Consider the following 26,527-nt stretch of genomic DNA (forward strand, 5'->3'; position numbering starts at 1 on the left):
TAAAAAGTACGATAATTGTCTTTCAAATGTAGTGAAGTTAAAGTAAAAGTTTCCAGAAAAAATAATACTCAAGTAAAGTACAGATACTCAAAAAGTGTACTTAAGTACAGTACTCAAGTAAATGTGTTACTGTCCACCTCTGCTGAATGTTCTCTGAATGTTCAAAACGTCTTTTTAAAAAATTGCAAACAAAAAAATATTGGTTATACGAACGTTAAGGGAGTTATTCCATTTGATAATTTTGCAAATATTATGGGAACGTTGAAAAACTGCTTTTGAATGTTCTCTGAGTCTGCAGTAAATATATAAAATATATATAAAATATATAAACATCAAAAATACAAAAGTACCTTACAAAATACAACAGACATCAACAACATCCCTCTCACAACAGCAAAATCACTGCCAGAGATGTCAAATGACAACTGTGACAAGGATGTATTTAACAGAGCTTTATATATATATATATACAGTGCTATGCATAAGTTTAGACACCCATGCTAAAGTTGACTAAAAAGAGGAATAAAAAATCATATTTTGGAAGATACTCTGCATCCTGATAAAGTTCCCTTGGCCTTTGGGATTAAAATAGCCCCACATCATCACATAGCCTTCACCATACCTAGAGATTGGCATGGAGTACTTTCCATAAGATCATCTCTCAATGCAAATCAAACCAGCTGTTAGGCTAACTGAAATAAAACCATGCAAATCTCCAGGTATGGTGAAGGGTGTGTGATGATGTGGGGATATTTTAATTCCAAAGGCCAAGGGAACTTTATCAGGATGCAGAGTATCCTAGATCCATGAAGTAACTGGCCTTTAAAAATAAAAATCTGCCTGCCTCTATGGGAATTTAACATAGGGGTGTCCAAACTTATGCACCCTGTATTTTGAGGAAGAACATTTATTTATTTACGATACATTATTCATTCACAAAGAAAATTGGTGTCCTTAAAGGTTGGATTTTTCCTATTTTTTTAAATTAAGGCATTAAGTTTAATTTCCAAAAGATGATTTTTTATTCCTCTTTTTAGTCAACTTTAGCATGGGTGTCTAAACTTATGCATAGCACTGTATATATATATGTATATGTGTGTTTTTTTGTTTTTTTTTTGCAATTTCATGTATGAGGAACAAGGAAACCGAGACGAGAAAGAGTTAAATTTCATCACACGCATCATTTCCTGTATGCAGGTTTCACTGCAGGCGCCTTTTAATCATCTCCGAGCCCTCCATCTCACACACATTCATTCCCTCTTCCCCCCTTTTCCTTTCACTTCTCTCTCTCTTTCCTTCCTTCACGGGGGCTGGACTAGTTCGTGCAAGTTTCCTGCCTGCTTCACATCTGGTAGAGCTTTATCACTGATGTCCAGCGCACACGGAGCTCGGAGACAGCAGAGCAGAGAACAGACGTAAAGAGTCCATCCAGGTCTTTCCTCTCATCTCCTACAACTTCTCTTTCTGGTGTCTCGCTTCAGCATGCTTTCCCCGAGACTGTTGCATGAACGCAGTCCTCCGTCTCCGAGCTTGATGTGGAGTAGGGACACAGGGTGCAATAGAAAACAGCTGTTCTTTGTTTGAATAGTCTATTGGGCTGAGTTTGTGTTGGTATGTTGATAGCGGTGATGTAATACACTTTAAAAGAAACCACCAAAAATCTGATGTAAGAGCAATGTTTAGTGGCTTGATGAAATGATAGTGTTTTAGGGGACGTCTGCGATTAACTGTGTTTAGTGGAGGTGTTGTGAACAGCTGTTTCCTACATTATTGCATTATCCTCGTGTGGAGATATTCTCTCTTGTCTCGTCATGTCTATTTCTGGGGGATTGACGTACCTTGACACTTCTATTCCAGACAAAATATCCTAAATTAAACTTTCAAATGTTATTTTAGTTTAGTGGTAACAACTCTTTTGTGCACATAACCGGCAAATGTTTGGAACGGACAATGTGTTGATGTAAACTAAAGGTTTCAGTGTTATTTTACTATTTTATATACTTTCATATATACTATTAGCATTACTATTAGCTTTAATTATTATCTTTTTCATTTTAACTATAGTTAAATTTATTATTTTTTCATATCGTTTTGTGATTTTTTTGTCTTTATTTTATATTACTATTCAGGTTTATTTTTAGGTCAGATTCAGCTTTTATTTAATTCCATTTAGTCATTAATGATTTAACTTTAACTTATTTCAGTTTGTTGTCATAACTGTAATAGAGACGGGTGTGCCAATATGGAGTTCCCTTTTTTTATAAATATGCTGTTTTTGAGAGTAAAACGAAATATTTTGTAATTAAAAAAATTAAAAGATTGCAAAAAAAGTATTCATATGCCAAAGATGGCCCCAACGATGTTTCAAACAGTAGCAGCACCACTGATCCGTACCGGCAAATGGAGGCGTAAAAATTAAGTGACGTGATGAAGTCAAAAAGTTTAGTGTTTATTCCAATAATTGACCCTTTGCAGGGAGCTTGATTGACAGGTGATCTGACCAATCATACTTCGCCATCCGCCATTTTGTCCAACAAAGCAGTCAGGAGAGTTAATAGATTAACATGGGAGGATTTGAACTTGAACGTGTATTGACGTCTTTCCGCGGTTAAAACAACATTCCTCCTGATGTTCATTCATGTTTATTTGATGCTATAAATGAACTAGAAGGAAGAGATGATCGGTTCACGAGCGGCTTTAACTGAGGCGACACAGCGATCTGTCAGACACATTAAAGACCCACAAAACGCTATTTATTGTTTAAATTTCTTTAAAAAATGACCAAATTTGAAAGGTGAGACTTTGTTACATATGTTTAATATCAAAAGTAACCCAAATGTAAGCTGGTCTGTCCTGTCTGTCAGTGTCTCTCTGCTCCGCGATGTATTTTTCACTGCGTGAGAATATGTTGTGGCGTGAGAGCGGCGTAGCTTGTCGGACATAGCGACAGTAACTAAGGGGGACGCGCAGGTCTTTGCAAACGGTCAATTGTCAAACAAAGTTTTTCTAATAGAGTGCAAATGGTATTTACAGTGAAAATCCAAAAGAGACAAAACAAACAAAAATAAAATAAACTGTTCAAAGTTATTCGCAAACAAACTTTTGGCTATGTCAATAAATTGTAATAACTACCAACCAACTCACTCTACCAGCTTCCAATCAACACTGAGAGGCCATCTTAAAAAGGCTAAGCCCCTCCTACTTGGACTGAACCATTTAGTAACTAAAGGTAATAAAGAAATTTAAGAAAGACAAAAAAAAATATTTAACGGTAACAAAGAGATAAACAGTTAGAATAATACAAAAATATATAAACATTGAAAAAACAAACTCAACTAATTATTAATGTTTAACAATGTTTAACGAAGAATCAAACAGAGAACCAATCTCCCCCTCACACACAAGAACAATGAACTGTGCCTTCTTTTGGCGGGAAAGAGATATTCAAAAATGGTGGCAGTTACTGTGACCGGGGTTTGTCTGTTTGGTATGGGAAAATATTCCAGTACGTGAGTAGGACAATTTATATTATGAAAGTGGTTAATTGAAAACAATAAACATTTAACATGGTAACCGGTCTTGTTTGAGTTCTTAACACAATACATAAATCAACATAGTGATATTAGTGACTCAGTAAATGTTAAACTAAAGAAAAAGGACGTGAGGACAGGAACAACAATATTAAACAAAACACAATCAGTGACACACACATCTGCGTTAACTGGTGTTAAAAGTGTGTATGTACGCATAGTATGTTCTCAGTCCAGTCCAGTGTCATAACAAGAGTCCTTTTACAAAATAATAGTCTCTAGTTACAGAGCCTCATACTGTGACGGTAACATTTAAAATTTGTACTTAGTTTAGCTAAGGTTTTCATCTGATGTTTATTTTTTATTTTATTTTTTTCAACTAACAAATTTTTTTTAAAATAATTTTAGTAACAATAACAATAATAACCCTGAAAGGGTTATGCTTAAATGATTGAAATTAGTTTTGTAGATGTAAAGTATAAACTTCTTTACAAAGCATGCATTTGTAAACTGGATAAATTTGAAGTTTCAACAAGTGATAAGTGAAGTTAGTTGAAAGACTAGATTATGCAAAACCGTAATCTAGACAGAGGGTTACGATGAAGAATATAAAATATAAAGTCATTTTGATTTAGGAATTTACAGAAATGAATGATATACATAAAGCAGCTAAACGATCAGACTTAGTTTTTACTTGCAAAACAAATCTCAGGTATTTACATTAAAGGAGGGACACCAAGCATATCTAGGGACCAGGATCTTGAGCTCTTTCGCCTTGTAAGTAATAGTTAATAAAAATTAGTAAAAGTAGTTGGAATACAACATGGGTGTTGTTTTTTATTATATGTCTGAAATGAATGTCCACATAAATTAACCTCAAACTCTTTCTCAGTCTTTTGACAGTTCTTCTGTGCGATCGGGAAACTTGAGTGTGCTGAAGAAACGCTGGGAACGACCGCCTCCGGAGAAATCTGGTCTTCAGCTGAGCGTGGCTCCCCCTGTGTCCCGCAAACCCAGCATTCTCCCAGAACCTCCTGCGTCCCGTAAACCCAGTATTCCCCCAGAACCATCTGCTTCCTCCAGCAAACCCAGCATTCTCTCAGAACCATCTACTTCCTCCAGCAAACCCAGCATTCCCCCAGAACCTCCTGGGTCCCGTAAACCCAGTATTCCCCCAGAACCTCCTGCGTCCCGTAAACCCAGCATTCTCCCAGAACCACCTGTGTCCCGCAAACCCAGCATTCCTACAGAACCTCCTGCTTCCTCCAGCAAACCCAGCATTCTCCCAGAACCACCTGTGTCCCGCAAACCCAGCATTCTCTCAGAACCTCCTGCTTCCTCCAGCAAACCCAGCATTCCCCCAGAACCTCCTGCTTCCTCCAGCAAACCCAGCATTCCCCCAGAACCATCTGCTTCCTCCAGCAAACCCAGCATTCTCCCAGAACCTCCTGCTTCCTCCAGCAAACCCAGCATTCCCCCAGAACCATCTGCTTCCTCCAGCAAACCCAGCATTCCCACAGAACCTCCTGCTTCCTCCAGCAAACCCAGCATTCCCACAGAACCTCCTGCTTCCTCCAGCAAACCCAGCATTCTCTCAGAACCTCCTGCGTCCAGCAAACCCAGCATTCTCTCAGAACCACCAGCTTCCTCCAGCAAGCCCAGCATTCCCTCAGAACCTCCTGCTTCCTCCAGCAAACCCAGCATTCCCACAGAACCTCCTGCTTCCTCCAGCAAACCCAGCATTCCCACAGAACCTCCTGCTTCCTCCAGCAAACCCAGCATTCTCTCAGAACCTCCTGCGTCCAGCAAACCCAGCATTCCCTCAGAACCTCCTGCTTCCTCCAGCAAACCCAGCATTCCCACAGAACCTCCTGCTTCCTCCAGCAAACCCAGCATTCTCTCAGAACCTCCTGCGTCCAGCAAACCCAGCATTCTCCCAGAACCTCCTGCTTCCTCCAGCAAACCTGCGCGACAGGCCAGCCTGACCCAGGAGCCAACGTCCCATGAGAGACCTGCCAAAACAAAGGCAGACATGGAGACTAAACAAAAGAAGTGGGTAGAAGAGAAGGAAGAAAACGAATCTGCATCCGATCCATTTTCTCCATCTTCCCCTTTGGAGAAACCAGCCTTGCCTCTCAATAACCTCAAAAGGATGTTTGAAAAGAGCAAAAGCCAGGTGAGAATGTCACAGATGAAATATATTACTGTACCTGTCTCTGTATTCTCTATATTTCCTAGCATATCCATAATCATAATTATAACAGTAATATTTTTCTCACTTACATGCCAAATCTTCAAAAGAAATACCCAGGTCCTATTTTACCTCAAAATCAAAAGAAAGAAATCCGAAATTAAGGCTTATTTACATTCTCTTTAATGAGAGTTAAAGGATAATTCCGGTATTTAACACCTTGAGTCTATATTGTAGTTTGTTTTGGATGAACAAGAGTGGTGGACAACATTTTTTTGACAATGGTTCCTCTCTCGAGTTTTTGACTATAATAGAATTGGCCATGGACCCATTTAACATTGGAGTCAATGGGCATGTCCGAAAATGTCATTAAAATTGCCAATAATGTTCGTTTACAAAACTGTTAAACTCACCGAGTGGTTAGTGGTGTTCGTTGATGATTATAAACAATATATCGTCGCAATATATGATTCCAATCCGTTTATTTTGCTATAGTGGAACTATTTTTTCAGACACTTCACAACCGTGTAACTTCCGCTCAATATTTGAATCTGAAGCGTTAGCACACTCCCGACCACTTGATGGCGATAACCGATGTTTATGTCTCGCGGGACACTCACGGTCACAGTCGAGTTCAACTTCATATTGCACTGGTCAGTGGTCACGTCTTTCAATATTTTCAAGGTTTTGTTTGTTTATTTCACTTATTCTCCCGGAGCACAGTTGCTCTGCTCGCTAGCCTTATGAGAAACGGAAGCGAGCAAAAAAACTACATCGACCAAATGTAAACAGCCCCCTTTCCGTTCCCGGTAGCGCATTTATATTAACGAGCACTCAGTCCTTCAACAGAATTCAATGGGATTTTACAAAATGACGAATAAAACACGACAGAAACTGTATTTCGCAAAACTTTTTGTTTCTGGAACATCTCTAATCACTCGGTGAGTTGCACAGTTTTGTAAACGAACATTATTGGCTGTTTTAATGACATTTTCGGACATGCCCATTGACTCCAATGTTAAATGGGTCCATGGCCAATTCTATTATAGTCAAAAACTCGAGAGAGGAACCATTGTCAAAAAAATTTTGTCCACCACTCTTGTTCATCCAAAACAAACTACAATATAGACTCAAGGTGTTAAATACCGGAATTATCCTTTCAGCACATTTTCCCTGCAAATTACATTACGGTAAAGTGAAAAAATCCCATTCTCATTATGTAATGTGTGGGGGAAATCTCACTCCCAGTACTGTAGTACAGTAAGTAAACATAAACTAATGACAGTAAATCTAATCCTGAAGGCAGATATTTACACTTAGCATATTAAAAACTGACACCCTTGAGTTTTTTTTTTTTAACCCTTTGTGATTGCGGTTCAATCTGTTCTGTTGTGAAATTGAGAAAATGGCCTCTGGGATGGACTAAATCTTTTAACTTAATGTACATGTTCAATTTTGAAGGTGTCGTACACAGTAATATGCATTTTATTTTAAAGTCTTATGGCAGAACCTCATGTTAAAGGGGTGGTTAAATATGATTTCACTTTTCTAACTTTAGTTAGTGTGTAATGTTGCTGTTTGATCATAAACAACATCTCCAAAGTTACAACGCTCAAAGTTCAAAGCAAAGGGAGATATTTGCTTTTAAAGAAATAGCTTTTTAAGGAATACAACAAACGGCTGGTAGAGACTAAACGACATTCCTCCCGGGTTAGTGACATCATGAACCTTAAATTTACATAAACCCCGCCCCCAGAAGATTTACAGATTATCAAGACAGAATATGCTAATCAATGACAAGGATAACTACACAAATTCACCAACAGAAATGTTTTCTACATGTTGTCACTTCTTATTGAGTCTCTCCATATTTCTGACTTCGGTTTGAACATAAAAGGCTAACCGTACGTTCACACCGCCGCCGGCGAGAGCGGCAAAGTTCGCTCTCGCCGCCCTGCCATCGACGCCGTGAGATTCGGGGACTCTCTGGCGCTCTGACGTAGATTTTAGAATGCGTGATTTTTCTTTAACTTTATTTAAAGGAGCCGCAAAGCAAATAAGAACTGAACATAAATCAGTATCATATTTTGTGCATACTGGCCACACGTAGGGTATAAGTTAACCTATTCAAATCTTTTAAATGTGAAAGTAACAAAACACCAACAATTTCAGACACCTTTTACATTCGTCGTTCTTTTTATTAATGTCCCTGTATGTAAACAGGGACACGTCGCACAATAACGGGAAACCCGCAACAGAAATAATTAACTTTTCCTCCATTTTGCTTAGGAACTAATATGGTCGGAACTAAAGTTTACAGGATTGTGTTCTCTGGTATCCTCTCAGGCGGAGGACTTCTACATTCCGATTGGTTGCCGCTGGACCGTGTCATAGCTTATTACCATAAAGTTGACTTGATTTCAACTCTTCTCGCCGTCCAAGACGCGCCGCCGGCTCTCATTGAAAATGAATGGCTTCCGGCCAATTTGACGCTCTCGCCGGCGGCGGTGTGAACGTACAGTAAAAGTTTTTTAAATTTTCAGTACATGTGTGTGCGAGGTAAAAGAACACGAGCTGTTGAAGCTCCGCCCTCTTTGCCGGGAGCAGCAGCTCATTTGCATTTAAAGGGACAGACACAAAACAGAGCATTTTTGCTCACCCTCAAAAAGTGACAATTTAACATGTTATATGAAAATATCTGTGGGGTATTTTGAGGTAAAACTTCACACACACACTCTGGAGACTTCAAAGACTTATTTCATATCTTGTGAAAAAAGGGCATTATACCACCCCATTAAATACAGAAACTGTCCTTACCAGAGGAATAATTACTCAAACCCCAATTTAAATGTATTCGCTGCATTGCCTATGGAACAGATGCAGGATAAGCTGGCATAACTTCTTTCTAAATGTGGGATCTTTGATGATATTGTTGAAGCTCTTGTCCGTGCTTTGGCAAACAGGTTAAACCGGCTCACTGATTTGAATAGATAAATTAGCGGCGTGTTACTTCTGTTTTAAATAAGGGTGTGTTCACACTTGGCAGGTTTGGTTCAATTAAACTGAACTCTGGTGCGACTGCTCTGTTAGTTCTGTACAGTCGCTGGAAACACCGCCTCCTCGCAGCAGATCTTCATTTGTGTGAGTGACGTTTGGGTTTTGACTCCTTTACACATTTTCTAAGCTCTTCACAAGCTCTCGGCTGGTAAAAAAATTCGGTAACACTTTACAATAAGGTTCATTAGTTAATGTATTAACTAACATGAACTAACCATGAGCAGTACATTTGTTACTCTATTTGTTAATCTTTGTTAACGTTAGTTAATAGAAATACAGCTGTTCATTGTTAGTTCATGTTAGTTCACAGTGCATGAACTAATGTGCACAAGATTTGAATAAAGTATTCGTAAATGTTGAAATTAACTTTAACAAAGATGAATAAATGCTGTATACGTGCAATTTATTATTAGTTCATGTTAACTAATGTAGTTAACTATGTTAACTAACGAACCTTATTGTAAAGTGTTACCAAAACTATGCACATTCCTATGCACATTTAGTCCAACACACAGCATTGTTTTCAGTAAGTTCCGTCACAAAGAAAATACGTCAAAAGCTGTTTTGTTTGACTAAACTACAAGTGTGAAGAGTCAATTTAAGGGTGATTTCATCAGCTGACCTGTGCATAACTTGATACGGATATGTGTCGGTGGATATATGTTTCTGGGCTTTACCTCGTTGCCCATCCCCCGGTGTCGTATCCAGAGGCCAGGCATGTGCTCACATTCCTACTTGATTTCTTGGGATCTTTTGGAATGTCTCAGTTTGCAATCTCTGAAGCAGTGACCGAATCTAGCATTGTCTTCATAATACCGGTAATCTGCAGTTATTAGGTAATGGAAGCGCAGTAAAATACAAGTTAGCACTCAATAAAAGCTGTCCTTTTTATGCTGCAAAACTAAAATTTGATAAGACATTTTGATTAAATGTAAGGGATTATTTGGTAACACTTTACAATAAGGTTAATTTATTAAACATTTGTTAATGTATTAACTAACATGAACTAACAATGAGCAATACATTTGTTACAGTAGGCCTATTTATTATTTTTTGTTAATGTTAGTTAATATGAATAAAGCTGTTCATTGTTTGTTCATGTTAGTTCACAGTGCATTAACTCATGTTAACAATATTTTAATAAAGTATTAGTAAATGTTGAAATTAACATTAAAAAAGATGAATAAATGCTGTATAAGTGCAGTTCATTATTAGTGAATGTTAACTAATGAACCTTATTGTAAAGTGTTACCGATTATTTGTATCTTAGCCTTGATTACAGGGAAAAGGTTTCTCATTCAAATCTACTTGCTTTTGGTGTGCTTTTTATCATTCTTTCTCTAACCTGTGTTGTCAGTCATGTTCATCACACAAAGAATAACCAAAAGCCTCCTTTTCCTATTTGCTGAAACCATCTTTGCTAACTGAGAGAGATCTTTTTTTCCTTTGATTATTCATGCATTTCTTTACAACTCCGGTACTTGTACAACATCATGATGCATAAAGCTGAACAAGTGCTGAGTTTACAGTAGGTCTAGAGTTAACAAAACCATACACATCCAACCTGGTTTAGATCAGGTTCAGCGGGTTCACAACGCTAGATATAAGCGTTCTCTGTCAGGGTTTGAGATTAATGAAGCATGTGCTGCGAACATCAGTTTGATTGACTTATTGCGCGAAGAGATTGTTATGAAAAAGACAGGAAAGCTGCAGACGGCAGCTGCAAGAAAATATCTGACTATCAATGCATGTGAATCAACTGAATTTATATAATAGTTTAGGTTCACAAAGAGCTTAAAGGAAAATAAGTTAGTAATTTAAAAGCTATATATATTAAAGCTGGTATTTATATGTAGCCTATATATTAAATGCAGTTTAATATTAGTCTATTCATATAATAATTATAGTTAATATAATCTAATGAATTATAAACAGCATGCAGAAAAAGGCAATTTTGTCTCTAGAACTCTTTCTCTGAACTGCTGTAATTTGAGAGATATAGAGAGCGTGGCTTTATTGCATCAGATACTGTATATGTCCACAGCTGATTGCTATTAGCCGTGTAGTGCAAGTTACAATGGTAATGAACATTGCTAAAAACCAATTCACCTTTTTGAGCCCGAAAAAACTGAGTTTGCTGATGATAATGTCAAACTTTCCTGTAGCAACTGAATGCGGCTTCATGCAACAGGCTTAGCTCAAAGCTTAGTCCTGCAAAGGCAAATACAATATAAACTGAAAGTGAATGACTAGTTTCACTTCTTCAGGAGGATAAAGGGCTGTGATGTCTACAGGGACCGCTGAAGGAAGAGCCTCTCTGTTCTGCCTCCTGTCTTTATCCTGTTAATATTGTAAAATTAATAGATTAAGAAAATGAAAAGGTAATAACTGAAAATATATAATTTGATATAAAATGTTAGGGAAATTTTACAGACATATTTTTATTTCCTTTTTGCAAGTGAAAACTGAGCAGGAAAATGTTAAATTTTCATTTAAAATTTTAAAAATAGAAAAAAAATAGTAATAGTTTGCATTTCTCAAAGTTAATTTTGTTGTGAAAAATGACCCAATCATGTTCTTTGACGGTTCGTGAGATTCACGCAGTGAGATTTCGCTCTTTATTTGTATTTTTAACGTGGTCTATAAGCAAGTATCTTACTTAGCTAGCTAGGTGGAGTTTGTGACTGCGGGCTCTGTGTCATGTTCTTTAAAATTCCCCAATCCAAAGGGGTGTGAAGCAGGGGCGGAGGCAGATGATTTAAACATTCGGGGCTTAGCCCAAACCTAGGGGGGTCCGGGGGCATACTCCCCCGGGGAGATTTTTTTACCATTTACGTCAGCTAAATGCACTATTTTTTCAGGCTGTTTGAGATAATAGAATGGCTAAAAATCTATACACTATCTGGGAAAATGATGATAGTTAGGCCTACTCAGTAAAAAAAAAAAACTGGACGCGCGAATGAGGTGAATTCGCGGCCGCGCCGTGCTAAACGTCATTCGCGCTGCAGGACCTCCAGACGTGCGTAAACGCGTCTTCACATTGACTTAAAGATTGAAATCACTCGCGCCAGACGCTCTTTTCACGTTCGGTGTGAACGGGTGTGAACGCAGCACACACTCGTCCGCGGTTCGTCCGACGCTGCTTCTGAATCTCTCTCCGGCCGGTGAGGTTTACTGTTAGTGTTCCATATAAAAAAACTTTGTTATGTCCATAATATTAACTTCAGCCGTTAGCCAGTAAGCTCGCTACTACGCAGGTGAAAACATACAATAGCCCGCCAGCCCCTGATGACAACGACGAAGAAGAAGATTTATATTCTTCGTTAGTTTTTATTGGCAGTTGGCAAACAAGCTGAGTGATGCGCGATGCATTACCGTCCGCCACCACGCACGGCAATAGAGCTTTTGTTTCATTTTCTGCCGCTCCAGTCAGAAAGACTGAGAAGGTATGGAACAAAGTTGAAGTTATTTAAAAAAACCTAAAAGATTCGGGGCTTTTGACAAAACATTCGGGGCTTAAGCCCAATTAGCCACCCCCCCGCTCCGCCCCTGGTGTGAAGCAGAGACAAGCGTGTCTATTGTCCCACACAGTGAGGCAGTTGTGTGAGTGTTTCCTGCCTCCTGAACGCTGGCTGGAAACACAAAGGCAAGAGAATGCTGGAGATGCAGTAGACGAGTCCCTCTTGACCATCACACATTAAAAACAAGTTACATTCAACATGCTGTCGGTTAGCACAAACAATCCTTTCACATAGTCTTTCAGTTTGTGAAAACATTAGAGGAAAAGACACGTTTACAGTCATTTACATTGCACCAGAATAAATGACAGTATCAAGACTTCTATGTGTTAAGACTAGTGTAATAAAAATGCATGTGTGCAAACCTAATAAAAAAAGTACCGGTAACACTATTTTAATGTGCCATTGTTTCAAATGCTACACGGATTTACTATATCATAAACATTTAATAATGCATATGCAACTAACACTAAGCCAAGCCCTACATGTTGTTAATTAAGATTATGTGTAATTACATTGTAACAATGTCACATTCAAATAAAACGTAACCAAATAAAAAATTAAAACATGCACAAAACACATTCTACCCAAAAATGTGAATGGCAAATGCAGACTCAATTTCATGGACGGTTGCCTTAATTTAAAGTTCTAAAAATAATAATTTACTTGCCCAAATATCAATGCATCTGGTTTAATGGCACAGATCTCACCTAAACCGTCAAACTAACACGGAAGCATCGGTAGCGCTTGTGTCTGCGCTTTCGTACGCGTTTCTGGCCCTAGACTTCCATTGTTCAGACTTATGCACTTTTAATAGGTTTTTTATTTAGTTTTAATAAACTGAGGGATGAGTATAAATTCAATCTTACTACATTGAGGGCTTCTGGAAAAAAAAAAACTTTTTTGTTGTATGCATACTGTGTTTTTCACCGTATTACACACAGAAATGTTCTGCCACACTCTCCTATGGCAGTCCCATCTGCTCGCTTCATCTGTGTTGTGTGCTGTGTGGTGATGATGTCATGAGACTGGTATGCACACACACACACACACACACACTCTTTAAAACCCCAGCAGGTCTCTGGAGGACTATAAAACCTTCCACCGTTTGTTTCTCCATCCGTACCCTTGCCTTTCCCCTCTCTGGTTTATCAAAACCTCTGTGATCATGTTATAAATGCATAATGTGACTTTTCTGTAAGGCAGTCCTTGTTCTCAGAGATGAAATCAGTCTCTTAATCTTGCAGAGCCTGTCTTTGTTTTTAAAAGGGTGGTAAAATGCCATTTTCACAAGATGTTAAATAAATATCTAATGTCCCTAGAGTGTGTTTGAAGTTTTAGCGCAAAATACCCCACAGATATTTTTATATAGCATGTTAAAGTCACTTCTTGAGGGTTTGCAAAAACGCACCGTTTTGTGCCTGGCCCTTTAAATGCAAATGAGCTGCTGCAGAGGGCGGGGTTTCAAGAGCTGGTGTGTGTGTTAGCAGCTGCGATTACCTCACGCACACACACTAAAATGACAGAAACTTTAAAATGTTCTGTCTTTAATGTTAAAACGGAGTCAGACAAAGATGGAGAGACTCAAGAGGAAGTGACAACATGTAGAAGCAACAGGACGTCTCTGAATGGTTAGTTGATGAGTTTATGTTGCTGATGTGGAGTTAACTATCTTCAATTAGCATATTCTGTCATGCTAATCTATAAATCGCTCGTATAGGAACTGTTGTGAGACGCACACAGAGTGACTTTCTATTGCATGTGAAAAGACGGATGCTAAAGTTTGAGCTGACTCACAAATGTTCTCGACTACAACAACTCTTCCTCTTCTCAACATCGACTGTGTGTTCCGTGGGCGGGGCTTATGTACATTTTAGGGTTGGTGATGTCACTAACCCCGGAGGAATGTCGTGTAGTTCCTACCAGCCGTTTGTTGTAGTCCTTTTCTTTAAAAGCAAATATCTTCCTTTGCTTTGAACTTTGAGCGTTGTAACTTTGCAGATGTTGTTTATGATCAAACAGCAACATTACACACTAACTACAGTTAGAAAAGTGAAATCATACTCAACCACCCCTTTAAAAGTGTTGTGCATCTGAGGTATAGTCTTCATAACCATCTTGTTGCATTTATGGTAGGGGTAAACTTATCTTTGTCTTGTATGAAGGAGAAATGGGATTATAGCATAGACGGAGAACTTCTCAAAAATAAATAAATACATATAGAGAAATGGGTAAGGGTAAGCAGTGTTACTCTACGGCTGAGTATGTTGTGAAATATATGAATAATTTACATTCCAAATACAAAAGCACAAATTAGTTGTTCAATATAAAAACTATAAAGACAAAACTATTTGCCACAAATATTACTTAGAAATATTCAATACATCTTAAATTCTTGATATAGAAAAATAACATTTACAAAAAGGGCTACACTTTATTTCGATAGTTCAATAGTCTACTTTAGACATTCTAGTAACTAAGTAACTTTTTTAACTCCATTCATTTACAACATGTAAACTAACTCTCATTCGAGTATTAGTAGACTATTACTTTATGGCTTATGAGTTAATAAAATAAGTTGACATGTAGAATGTCTGAGGAGCATCAAAATAAAGATATTAAGTAGCCGTCGTCTAATACTCTAATAACTGCTAGCTAGCATGTAGTTGCACAGTAATGTCTAAAGTGGGCTATCCATAGGAAGTGCTGCCATTTTGTGTTGGACTGAACACAATAATATATTGTTGCAAGTGAACCGAAGCCACGTCTCCCACTCCAGTTCAAACTTCCCTTTATTGCTATACTCATTTAGTGTTGCTAACAGTGGCTTTATTTTTGGTTTTGTGTTCACTTTGAAGTGAATTATCTTGAGTAGGGTTAACAGTAGTGGATATTTCCTGGGAAAAGGAAGGGAGCAGAGGACAAGCGGAGTTGGTGCCGTTTCTTCTATGTCTACATGTAAATGCTGCATGTCTGCATCTGTCACTGCTTTACATACTGTACTTTGTACTTGATTCTTCAGGAGCAAGCTGACGTGAACAGCACATCAGAGGACATGGACACACAAATGGCCAACAAAGGTAAACACCAAGAAACATACACAGTCAAACAAAGGTTGTTTTGAAAAGAAAAGTTAAAAAGATATATTCTGTCATAGTTACGCCCAGTCTGAAGCGCAGCGCCTCTGTCCGGGACCGGATGGCCAAATATCAGTTAGCGGTCCACAGAACGGCTCCAGTTCCCGTGTCACGCTCTGTGAGTATGATTACTGTACGGTCCACAGTGTGCACACTAACAAAGAAACATATAAAGATGATATACGGCTTACATTGGAGTAAGTGCAGTCAGATCTCTCTGTAATTTAATAACCAGTAGAAATGAAAAGCATGGTTTTGAGCATGTTTGGTTCTTGATTGGCTATCTGTAGGCTTACTAAAGTCTGTAACTGTCGTTTCAATTAGAGAGAGGAAAAATTAATACCATTCCTGAAATACTTGCACAGTTAAATATCATGCTCTCTTAATTGTGAACAATATCATTGTCCAAGAAAATTAGTATTTGTATTATTTAGATGTGACCCTGGATCACAAACCCAGTCTGGAGTCGCACGGGTATATCTGTGGCAATAGCCAACTATACATTGTATGGGTCAAAATTATCAATTTGTCTTTTATGCCAAAAATCATCAGGATATTAAGTAAAGATCATGTTCCATGAAGACATTTTGTAAATTTCCTACCGTAAATATATAAAACATGTACAGTGCTATGCATAAGTTTAGACACCCATGCTAAAGTTGACTAAAAAGAGGAATAAAAAATCATCTTTTGGAAATTGAACTTAATGCCTTAATTTAAAAAAATAGGAAAAATCCAACCTTTAAGGACACCAATTTTCTTTGTGAATGAATAATGTATCGTAAATAAATAAATGTTCTTCCTTAAAATACAGGGTGCATAAGTTTGGACACCCCTATGTTAAATTCCCATAGAGGCAGGCAGATTTTTATTTTTAAAGGCCAGTTACTATATGGATCCAGGATACTCTGCATCCTGATAAAGTTCCCTTGGCCTCTGGAATTAAAATAGCCCCACATCATCACATACCCTTCACCATACCTGGAGATTGGCATGGAGTACTTTCCATAAGATCATCTCTCAATGCAAATCAAACCAGCTGTTAGGCTAACTGAAATAAAACCATGCCAATCTCCAGGTATGGTGAAGGGTGTGTGATGATGTGGGGATATTTTAATTCCAGAGGCCAAGGGAACTTTATCAGGATGCAGAGTATCCTGGATCCATATAGTAACTGGCCTTTAAAAATAAAAATCTGCCTGCCTCTATGGGAATTTAACATAGGGGTGTCCAAACTTATGCACCCTGTATTTTAAGGAAGAACATTTATTTATTTACGATACATTATTCATTCACAAAGAAAATTGGTGTCCTTAAAGGTTGGATTTTTCCTATTTTTTTAAATTAAGGCATTAAGTTCAATTTCCAAAAGATGATTTTTTATTCCTCTTTTTAGTCAACTTTAGCATGGGTGTCTAAACTTATGCATAGCACTGTATTTCTGTGAGTGAACGCAGCACAATCGTGAACATAAATGCACAACTTTAAAGCAGATTTTCTCAATGTTTACATTTCTTTGCCCCCTCAGATTCCAGATTTACAATAGTTGTATCTCGACCAAATATTGTCATATCCTAACAAACCATACATCATGGAAAGCTTATTTATTCAGCTTTCAGATGATGTATACATCTCAATTTCACAAGATTGACCCATGTGACTGGTTTTGTGGTCCAGGGTCACACATATTTGTAATGTATATCTGCGCAGGCTGACAGGTCCTTCTCACTACAAGCTGATTGGTCTCTGTTGCATCTGCAGATAATGAACTTACTCATCAATATTTATAGTTCTATAGTTTCAGTCAGTGTGTGCAGTGAGCAGATCTTGCTGTGCGCTTTCAGAAACACACGATCTGCTACGGCTCAGTAATGCATGCGGTTGTGTGTCTTACAGTAAGTCTATTGGCAGTAGCAAGTCTAAGTACTTGCTCTGCAGCAGCAGTGTAGCATATAGTCCACCAAGACCCAATACATGTTCATTAACATATCCATTACCAATCCTAACCTATTCTGAGAGTTGTCATGATAAATAACGGTATCTTGATCTGCATGATAGAAATGATTTAACCACAGAGATAAACAATCCTTCTTTCAGGACATCTAATGCCACAGCATATAATAATAATAATCATTTATATAGCACATTTCCAATGATCAAGGGCACTTTACAATGAAGAATCTGAAGAGAGGGTGTACTGTAAAAACTGAGAAAAACGTGTAACTATCATGTTTACATTGTTGGATTGTTTTGAAAGTGTGCTGATGTGCAGTGGTTGTCACGTTGATTCAGGCCAAGCCGTCAGAAAGCGAGGACAGCGTTCCCTGCGTGGATCGTAAGGAGATTTCTCCTCCTGCTGGTGACGGACACACAGTGGTACGTATCCTCTCATTTCCTTCTAAAACTACAATTTAAATATACCATAAAGACAAACTTCTCTTAATGATGTATTCAGACTGAATTTACTGTTATGTAAAAATATTATCTACAATTTAAAATAGCTGTTCTCTATGTGAATACATACATATTGTATATATATTACAATATATTATAAAATGTAATTTATTCCTGTGATCAAAGCTGAATTTTCAGCATCATTACTCCAGTCTTCAGTGTCACATGATCCTTCAGAAATCAGAAATATTTCTGATTATCATCAATGTTCAAAACGTGCTGCTTTATATTTTTGTGTAAACCGTGATACACAATCATTCAAAAGTTTTGGGTAAGTCTTAAAATATGAATACATTTATTCCACAACCATGTTACATTGATCAAAAGAGACAGTAGCAACATTTATAATGTATTTCAAAGAATAACTTTCTAATCATAAAAGAATCCTGGAAAAAATGTATTAATTATGTATCAAAAACTGTTTTCAACTTTGATAATAATATGAATTATTAATATTTGATTACCAATAATAATTGAGCAGCAAATCATCATATTTATTAGAATGATTTCTGAAGGATCACACAACTTCCTTACTTGAGTAAAAGTACAGATACTACTGGTCAAATATTACTCCGTTACAAGTAAAAGTTGTAAAGACAGATGTTTACTTAAGTAAAAGTACAGAAGTACTCTTTTTTTTCTTTTTCTTTTTTTAAGTACTTAAGTATAAAAGTAAATGTCAATGCATTGTTTTATTATTGTTGCATGTAATACTTAAATATAGTACCTTATGCCTCTGAATCTATGCCTACCCAGCCTCATATGAATATCAAATGTATTTCTAGAACACAGTTCCAGTACAGTATACTTAAGTATTAAAGTAAATGTCAATGCATTGTTTTATTATTGTTGCATTAATACCTAATACACACAGTTCCAGTCGTGGGATTGAATAAGTGTACTCAATAACGTCCACACCCACATGGCTGTTCCCAGTTTTTTGGCCTTTAATATGAATATGTTAGCCTCACTGTTATCTATAAGCTAGTGTGCTCCAAAATAATGACAAATTTTGCATTTAGAAGACCAAACCCAACGTTGAAAATGAAAATCAGGTTGATTTCAGAATCCAATGTCAGATTGACATTAATCTCCAATGGTGTATTGTGGTTGAAAATCGGTTGACGTCAGAAACCAACATCAGTCGAGTTCTGACGTCAACCAGACTTTCATTTACAACCAAAATGCATCCCCTGCAACCAAAATTAATCTCTGACGTTACTACTTTCTACTCAAGGACCTTGACAGAAATGTAGTAAAGTAAAAAGTTTCCAGAAAAAATAACACTCAAGTAAATGTACTTTGTTACTGTCCACCTCTGCATGTGACACTGAAGACTGGAGTAATAATGCTGAAAATTCAGCTTTGATCACATGAATAAATTACATTTTACAATGTATTAAAATAGAAAAGAGTTCTTTTAAATTGCTATATTATTTCACAAAATTATTGCTTTTTTAATTAAATAAATTCAGCCTTGGTGAGCAGAAGAGACATCTTTCAAAAACTTTAAACAAAATCTTAATTATTCCACACTTTTGACCAGTAATGAATGTTTGTCACAACATTAAATTGTTTACCTTAAGATTTAACAAGACTCCTGTTTGTCATTGTCATCATTGTTTGTTCTCTCTCTACAGAAAACACTCCCTCCATCAAACTGTGCGAAGATCAATGGTGAGTCTATGCGTTTACCATTATGATTCAGGAGCTGATTTTATAAATAGTGAGTTATAGTTATATGAGGGTGGTTATCAACAGAAATGAGTTTCTGGTCTGCAAACCAACCATGTAATTGTACGAAATGAAGACAGAAATAAATAAGTAGGCTTCTGAAAAGAGAGCAGAAACGTATTTCATAATGTGTTCTTGACATCAAAGGCGTCTTTTCTTTCAATGGCTGTAATATTAAAATGTCTGAAAAATACGAACGTGGTGTTTCTTCATTAAAGCCCAAAGTTATAGACTCAAGAGAGCTGCCTTAAAGGGGAACTGTTGCCAAAATTTAACCTAGGCTCTTTTTGTTAATCTACCCGAGGCAAACTTTAGTATAAAAGCATAATCAGAATGGAAACGCCACTTTTTAAATTGACCGTATTTCCGTTTTAGTCAAAATGCCTTTTGAATGGGAGTGCATGGGGCACGTATATGATAGCCTCAAAATCGCTATATTTAAAACACTAATGCGGCTCGACGCAACATGAAACTGTGCTGGAAATGTCACCAGCGGCTCTACACATGAACTCCAGAATTGACTACAGTGTTTGTACACAGAGTTTACTAAATGAAAGGTTTTAACCCAACTCACTGTAGCTGTTGTTCTTCCCGGCTGCCGGCATTTTGTCAGTCAAAAGTAGTCGATCTGTATCACTGAATCATTTCGTTATTAAATGAGCATCCTTTTTCAAATACAAGGTCAATATTTATTTTCACTAACGACAAAACAACAAATTATCCGGGAATTTATATGGAACTAAGCTTTAGGAGCTTTCCATCTTTACTCTCCTCATGTTACGTTGCATTCGGAGATCGACTACTTTTGACTGACAAAATTCCAGCCACCAGAAATACTAACTGTGTTAAAGTTAGATAAAGTGAGTCGTACAAAACCTTTCTTTTTAGTCAACTCTGTGCACACAAACCAATGTAGTCAATTCTGGAGTTCATGTGTAGAGCCGCTGGTGACACTTCCAGCACAGTTTCATGTTGTGTCGAGCCGCCAGTGTTTTAAAAATATCGATTTTGATGCTATCATATACGTGCCCCATGCACTCCCATTCAAAAGGCATTTTGAGCTAAAACGAAAACACGGTCAATCTTAAAAGTGGCGTTTCCATTATAATTATGCTTTTACACTAAAGTTTGCCTCGGGTAGATTAACAAAAAGAGCCTATAGGTTCAATTTTGGCAACAGTTCCCCTTTAACATGTGTGGAAGGATCAGACTTGGTAGAGAACATTATAAAATCACAGTTTTCCGAGATTTACTGAAGGCTCCAGAAGCAGCTGCAGGACACGGAGTTAAAAAAGAACGATGCACTTGATACTTCTGCATGCATCTCGGAGTAAAGGCCTGGAAAAATGACACAGGAGTATAGTTACAATAATTTCCACAGCTGCTGAAACGCTTGTGTGCAGGGACTTTTCCCTTTGCATTAATTCACTTCAGGAGAATTTAATATTCCGCTTCATACCTGTCTGAGCCTTCGTGGCTCTGGAAATCCTCCGTGATTTTACACTTCGAAAAAGAAAAACAAACTCACTAAAATATAACGTTTGAATGAAATGACTTGAGTAAAGATTGGTTCCTTTTGCTTATTTTATTGTTGATTTGTTTTTTTCTTTGTCATGGATGGAGATTACCGGTGCTGCTGTAAACAAGTCATTATCAAAAACTCAGCACAGTATGAGTATATAGTGTAGTGTGCACTGTCGTGATCTGTCCTGTATTTGTGTTTCCTTTAGGAGAGCATGTACACACAGCGAGTCCCAGCGCTGCAAACCCTGCGTCAGAGAGCAAGGACCCCCCTAAAGTGCTCCGGGTCTGTGGACTACAAGCTCATTTCTGTTTATTGATCTTTAAATGCTTATTGATCTTATGTGCATACACAGATTTAATTCTACCTGGGCCAGAGATGGGCATAAATACATGGAAATACATTTAAAATAGAAATACTAAATACTGTGTAAAAAAATTATTTAAATACAAATTCAAAATATGGTGCGAAATTTTAAAAAAAATAATACAAATACAGTATTATGTATTTTTGAAAATACACTGAAATTGGCCATCCAGTGCAGGTATAGGTCACAGTGAATGAAGAAACTACGTGCCTGATAACTTTTAATTCCTAACCTTATCTCTGCCCTCTATGTCTGTCTTTGCATGTCCTAACATGCAGTAATGCTTTAAACACATTTGACAAGCTAGTTGATAAAAATCAACAACCGATCAAGACTTATTGGCTAACGCTAATTTCCCACTCGTCTGTGCTCTATTATTCTTTCTTCAAGGCAAATCTGAATAATGCACTATTTTAACTTTAATCAACAAGTAGAATTGATCATGACATCCTTCCTCACCTTATTCCAGAAAAACGGCTGATGTGTGTGTGTGAACTTCTGTTTTTGCACAAAACTTTAGTTGATGCACGAAATCAGCACCCTGATAAAAAGGTTAACTGGCAAAAAATATTTTATGTATTTTGAAAATAGTCATCTTAAATGTATTTAAATACAAATTACATATGATTTTTTCCAAAGGCTTTAAAATACAAAATAGTATTTTGTATTTTAAATACGTATTTCTGAAATACTGCCCATCCATGGTGGTAGCGTGTAGAATATGAATATTAAATTAATTTAAAGTTATGATACCCAATTGCCGGTATGAAATATGTGATTTTATGCCATAGAAAAATATTCATACTGATTGCATTGCAAAAGAGATGTTTATAACTCCTGTGTTTCCCTGGACAGAAATTTAATCTGCCTGTCCAGGAAAGATGTGTGTGCTGCCAAAAGACTGTCTATCCGGTGGAAAAACTTATTGCCAACCAGCAGATTTACCACAAGACTTGCTTCCGCTGTGCCCATTGTAGTACCAAACTCAGGTATATTTTATCCTTTATTTATTTATTTAATTATGTATTGCCTTAAGTCCCCCTGTAGTCACCAAAATGACATATTTAACCATTTTTTCCCTTGAAAACAAATTCTTTATGCCTTAAAATAGCTTGAATGTAACTCTACACCCTTGCCTCATTTAGTATACGCGGTTTTATGAATATGCAATAGAACAAAGTCAAATAGAAACTGTAAATGGTGGCAAAAAACATATTAATCATATATTAACACATCCATTTTGAAAGCCTTAAGCCCTATTCGAACAGGATTAGTTTTACAAGGGTAGATTGAGTAATGCAGTTTTACCACAGGCCGTCTTTAATAATAATGGACAATTCGCACGGGATAAGAAATGTCAGTAAAACTAGCAGAAGTGGGAGAGTAACTCGATTTACACACCGCCATCACTCCTGTCGTCATGTGCATTGTACGTTGCTTCCTGATATCATGCGAAAACACATATAACCTATATATATAACAGTTAGGTCCGGTCGAATGATGTATTAATTAACTTCAGATTGGATTATGTTGGTAATAGGCACTTACCTAACGTTAAACGAAGTTTCGTGCCTCTAACAAGTTCTTTCGACCTTCTTTTTGGAAAACACTTGAGTTTTGCCACAGACTCGTCCCACCGTCTGGAACGCAACTGAATGCTTTTCAAGTGCATCCATACTTGAAAAAACACGGAAAAAGACTTTTATAAACAGGAAATGACGGAATATTTACGCACACATTTACAGCGGGTCTATTCACACGGATTTGTATTACCGAAGGTTATTTTTCCGGACCTTTTTACAGAAGGTAAAAGTCGCCGTAATCTTTACTGGTATTGTCCGTAATGATAACTGAGATTGCACATTCGGACAGGACTATAATCACTGAGAAGCTCTGGTAATAATGACTTTACCCCACCTCTCCTTTAGTCTTTATATACAAATAATTAGTCGATATGAGTTAAAATCCTGTGGAGGTCAGATTTTAGATATCCTGCATGTAAAAAATAAAATGTCCTTGTCATTTCAGCTTGCTGTCTTATGCTTCCCTGCATGGCAACATCTACTGCAAACCTCACTTCAGTCAGCTTTTCAAGTCTAAGGGCAACTATGATGAGGGCTTTGGCCACCGACCGCATAAGGAAATGTGGACACCACGAACAAACGACGAGGAACCCGAGGGGAGTGAAAACTCAAAGCCCTTTGTGGCAGAGCCTGTGAAGCCTACAGAACGACCAAAGCCCAAAGCGGAGGAGTCACGACCAGCCAAACACACTGACATGACTGCAGCTCAAGAGACCAGGAGTCATGTGACCAGCTCCACGGAAAAACCACAAACCACCTCTGTGGAAACCAGAAAACTGAGGGTCGCGTGGCCACCTCCTGCAGACAGTGATGGGAGCGCCAAAGTCTCCAGTCCAGTCGCTGAAGGCGGGAAGAGTCCATCCAAGCTTTTCCGAGCAAAGTGGCCTCCGGAGGAAGAAGCTCCGCCTGCCCAGAAGAGCTCAGAAAGATCAGAGCTGAGAAGCCTGAGACGAAGCTCGTCCCTCAGAGAGCGCAGCCGGCCCTTTTCTTTGGCACCAAGCCTGACGTCAACCAATAATCCACTGCAAGAGGTTCCTTCAGTCAGACGAGGCTCGCTGGAGCTTCGCTCGCTGTCAAAGCCAAAGACAGAAGTCAAAATCCCAGATAAAGAGGCGAAAATCCCAGATAAAAAGACAAAGGACACTGACAGCCAATTCAAAGAGGATGCGGAGAGTCCTGTCAAGATGGAGAGTCAGGAGAAGATGCCCTCTTCCATTCTCAAAGTGACACAACACACCAAAAAAGAGGCTGGTCCCAAACAAACAAACGAGGAGCCAAAACTAACCAAAAAAGAGCCAGAGGAAATTCAGCCAAAACAAGCAACAAATGAAGCTGATCTTCGACAAAGAAATAAGGAGTCCCAGCCTAAACTAGCAAATAAAGAGCCCGAGCTACAACAGCAGAGGGGATCGAAGGCTCGTGTGGAAGATGAGGAGAAACTGGTGAAAAACTCCAAGACTTCCCCTGAGCTCCAGGACACGTCCTCTCCAGCCGTGGCCCACCGGAAATCCCAGGACGTGGGCTTCTGGGACGGGGAGGAGGCCGAGGAGGGCCTGACCGTGGAGGAGATGATCAAGAGGAATCGCTACTATGAAGATGAAGATGACGACGATGAGGAAGTGGCAATAGTTTGACAATATCTCTCATTAATCCCTTCCAACTTTTATTTAGTCTGTGTGTGTGTGTGTGTGTGTGTGTGTGTGTGTGTGTGTGCGTGTGCGTGTGCGTGTGCGTGTGCGTGCGTGTGTGCGTGCGTGTGTGTTACTGTACATCTTTTTCTCTGGACCTCTTTCTTATGAGAGCTTGGAAGTATTTTTTTCCCTTGCCATTTATGTTTTATTTCGATTGCTGTATAAAAATGACTTGTTTACGAAAAAGTTGTTAAATCACTATTATTGTTTCTAAATCTAAGAATGTGTTGTGTTGATCCCAGTTAATTAACAAATCTAAAGAATCATATTATTCTCAGCCTTTGACAGTTAATCGGTCAGCCAAACACATTTTGATTAGTCTTCTAGCCCATATTTAAAGTATTTTCCTCTGTTTTAAAGATTATTGGACAATTACACAATAAACATTATACCAAACAGAGATATAATGTGCTTAATTTCAGGTTCATGTTGAATGATGAATGTTTAAGTCATTGAGCAAAATATGTGTAATTATAAAGAATACCTAAATTAATATAATGCTAGCAAGCATTTTTTTTTGTCACCCAATTTGCCAGTTTTCTTGTCACACAGTTTTCTAAAGCTTATAAAACATAATTTGCAACCTTTATAATACTGCCATCTAGTGTTAAGCTCGACACCACCTCAGGTCTGAGTTGTGTCCAGAACAGGGCGAGTTGAACTCGGGACTGATTGAGAATTATCAGCATTTCAGAAGCTAGAAGGTCTAAAACTATATTTCTGATGGTTGACTAAGTGACCATGTAATGCAATTCTGTCATATTTTTAATGTGTTGCTATTTTTATTTTAGGCAAAATAGAACAAAATCATGTGAGCAGACCCATACGGAAATGTAATATATGTACACATATGAAATATATCCACATATATAAAATATGTATGCCCATATATAAAACCTAGTAGATGGAACAATTGACATATAAAACCAGCCCATATATTTTATATATGTATAATAGTGTTTTTTTTATATACATGTCACATATATAATTATCAGTTTTCAAATAGAATTTGTGTAGTATTTGTTTTGTTTTTATGAGCTGGTCAAGAAGAGGTAAAATAATAATAAATAATACATTTTATTTAGATTTAGAATATTTATAAGATTTGATAATGAGATAGAAATTGAAATGAAATGTGGATATGTAGACTTGAAATAAATAGTTTGGCATATATATAAATTAAACATATCGGTGACATATATGGTCAAAACATACAGTATTATATAAATAATAATCATATACATCATATTAATATATGTCAATATACTAATTTAATATGGCAAATTTATATATGTTAAAAACCTATATCAACATATATGTAGAGATATATGTGATAGCAATATATTGTCTTATATTTAGCTTATATGACGGCGTCACTAGCGATATAGGGATATATATGTCATATATTACATTTCCGTATGGGGAGAATATGTTTTTTGATAAGTGGTCAGTGTTTCTCAATCATGGTTCTGAGTCTATGACAAGGATAAGCTGCACTTTTTACAGGATTGCTCACAGCTATCTCAAATAAATTGACACACTTCCAGGCAGCATACGATTATAAGATTGTAGTTGCTATCTAACAAACTGTTGATGAGCAATAGAACAATAAAAAATTGTGAGTATTAAATAATACTTGAATAAAACAGCAGAAACACCTTTAACGGTAACATGTTTGCATTCAAAATAATTTATAGACAGTAATAACTGCATAATTTTAAAATGGTGACTTTTGCACATTAA

The 26,527-nt window shown here is 37.4% G+C and overlaps 1 protein-coding gene across 3 annotated transcripts in view; it reads left to right on the plus strand.

Annotated features, from left to right (window-relative positions):
* The window catches only part of lima1b (LIM domain and actin binding 1b), a 36,931-nt gene extending 12,163 nt beyond the window's left edge, over positions 1-24,768 (plus strand). For 2 of the 3 annotated variants that reach the window (XM_079597699.1, XM_079597698.1), the window contains 8 exons: positions 4,423-5,706; positions 15,319-15,376; positions 15,454-15,551; positions 17,726-17,809; positions 19,528-19,564; positions 21,352-21,428; positions 22,366-22,499; positions 23,539-24,768. In XM_079597699.1, the coding sequence (XP_079453825.1) occupies positions 4,423-5,706; positions 15,319-15,376; positions 15,454-15,551; positions 17,726-17,809; positions 19,528-19,564; positions 21,352-21,428; positions 22,366-22,499; positions 23,539-24,727 (2,961 nt within the window). In that variant the 3' untranslated portion in view covers positions 24,728-24,768. The remainder of the gene's footprint in view (positions 1-4,422; positions 5,707-15,318; positions 15,377-15,453; positions 15,552-17,725; positions 17,810-19,527; positions 19,565-21,351; positions 21,429-22,365; positions 22,500-23,538) is intronic. The other variant, XM_079597700.1, reaches the window with a different exon arrangement.
* The last annotated feature ends 1,759 nt before the right edge of the window (positions 24,769-26,527 follow it).

Source organism: Phoxinus phoxinus (assembly GCF_949152265.1).
Source record: "Phoxinus phoxinus genome assembly, chromosome: 22".
NCBI lineage: Eukaryota > Metazoa > Chordata > Actinopteri > Cypriniformes > Leuciscidae > Phoxinus > Phoxinus phoxinus.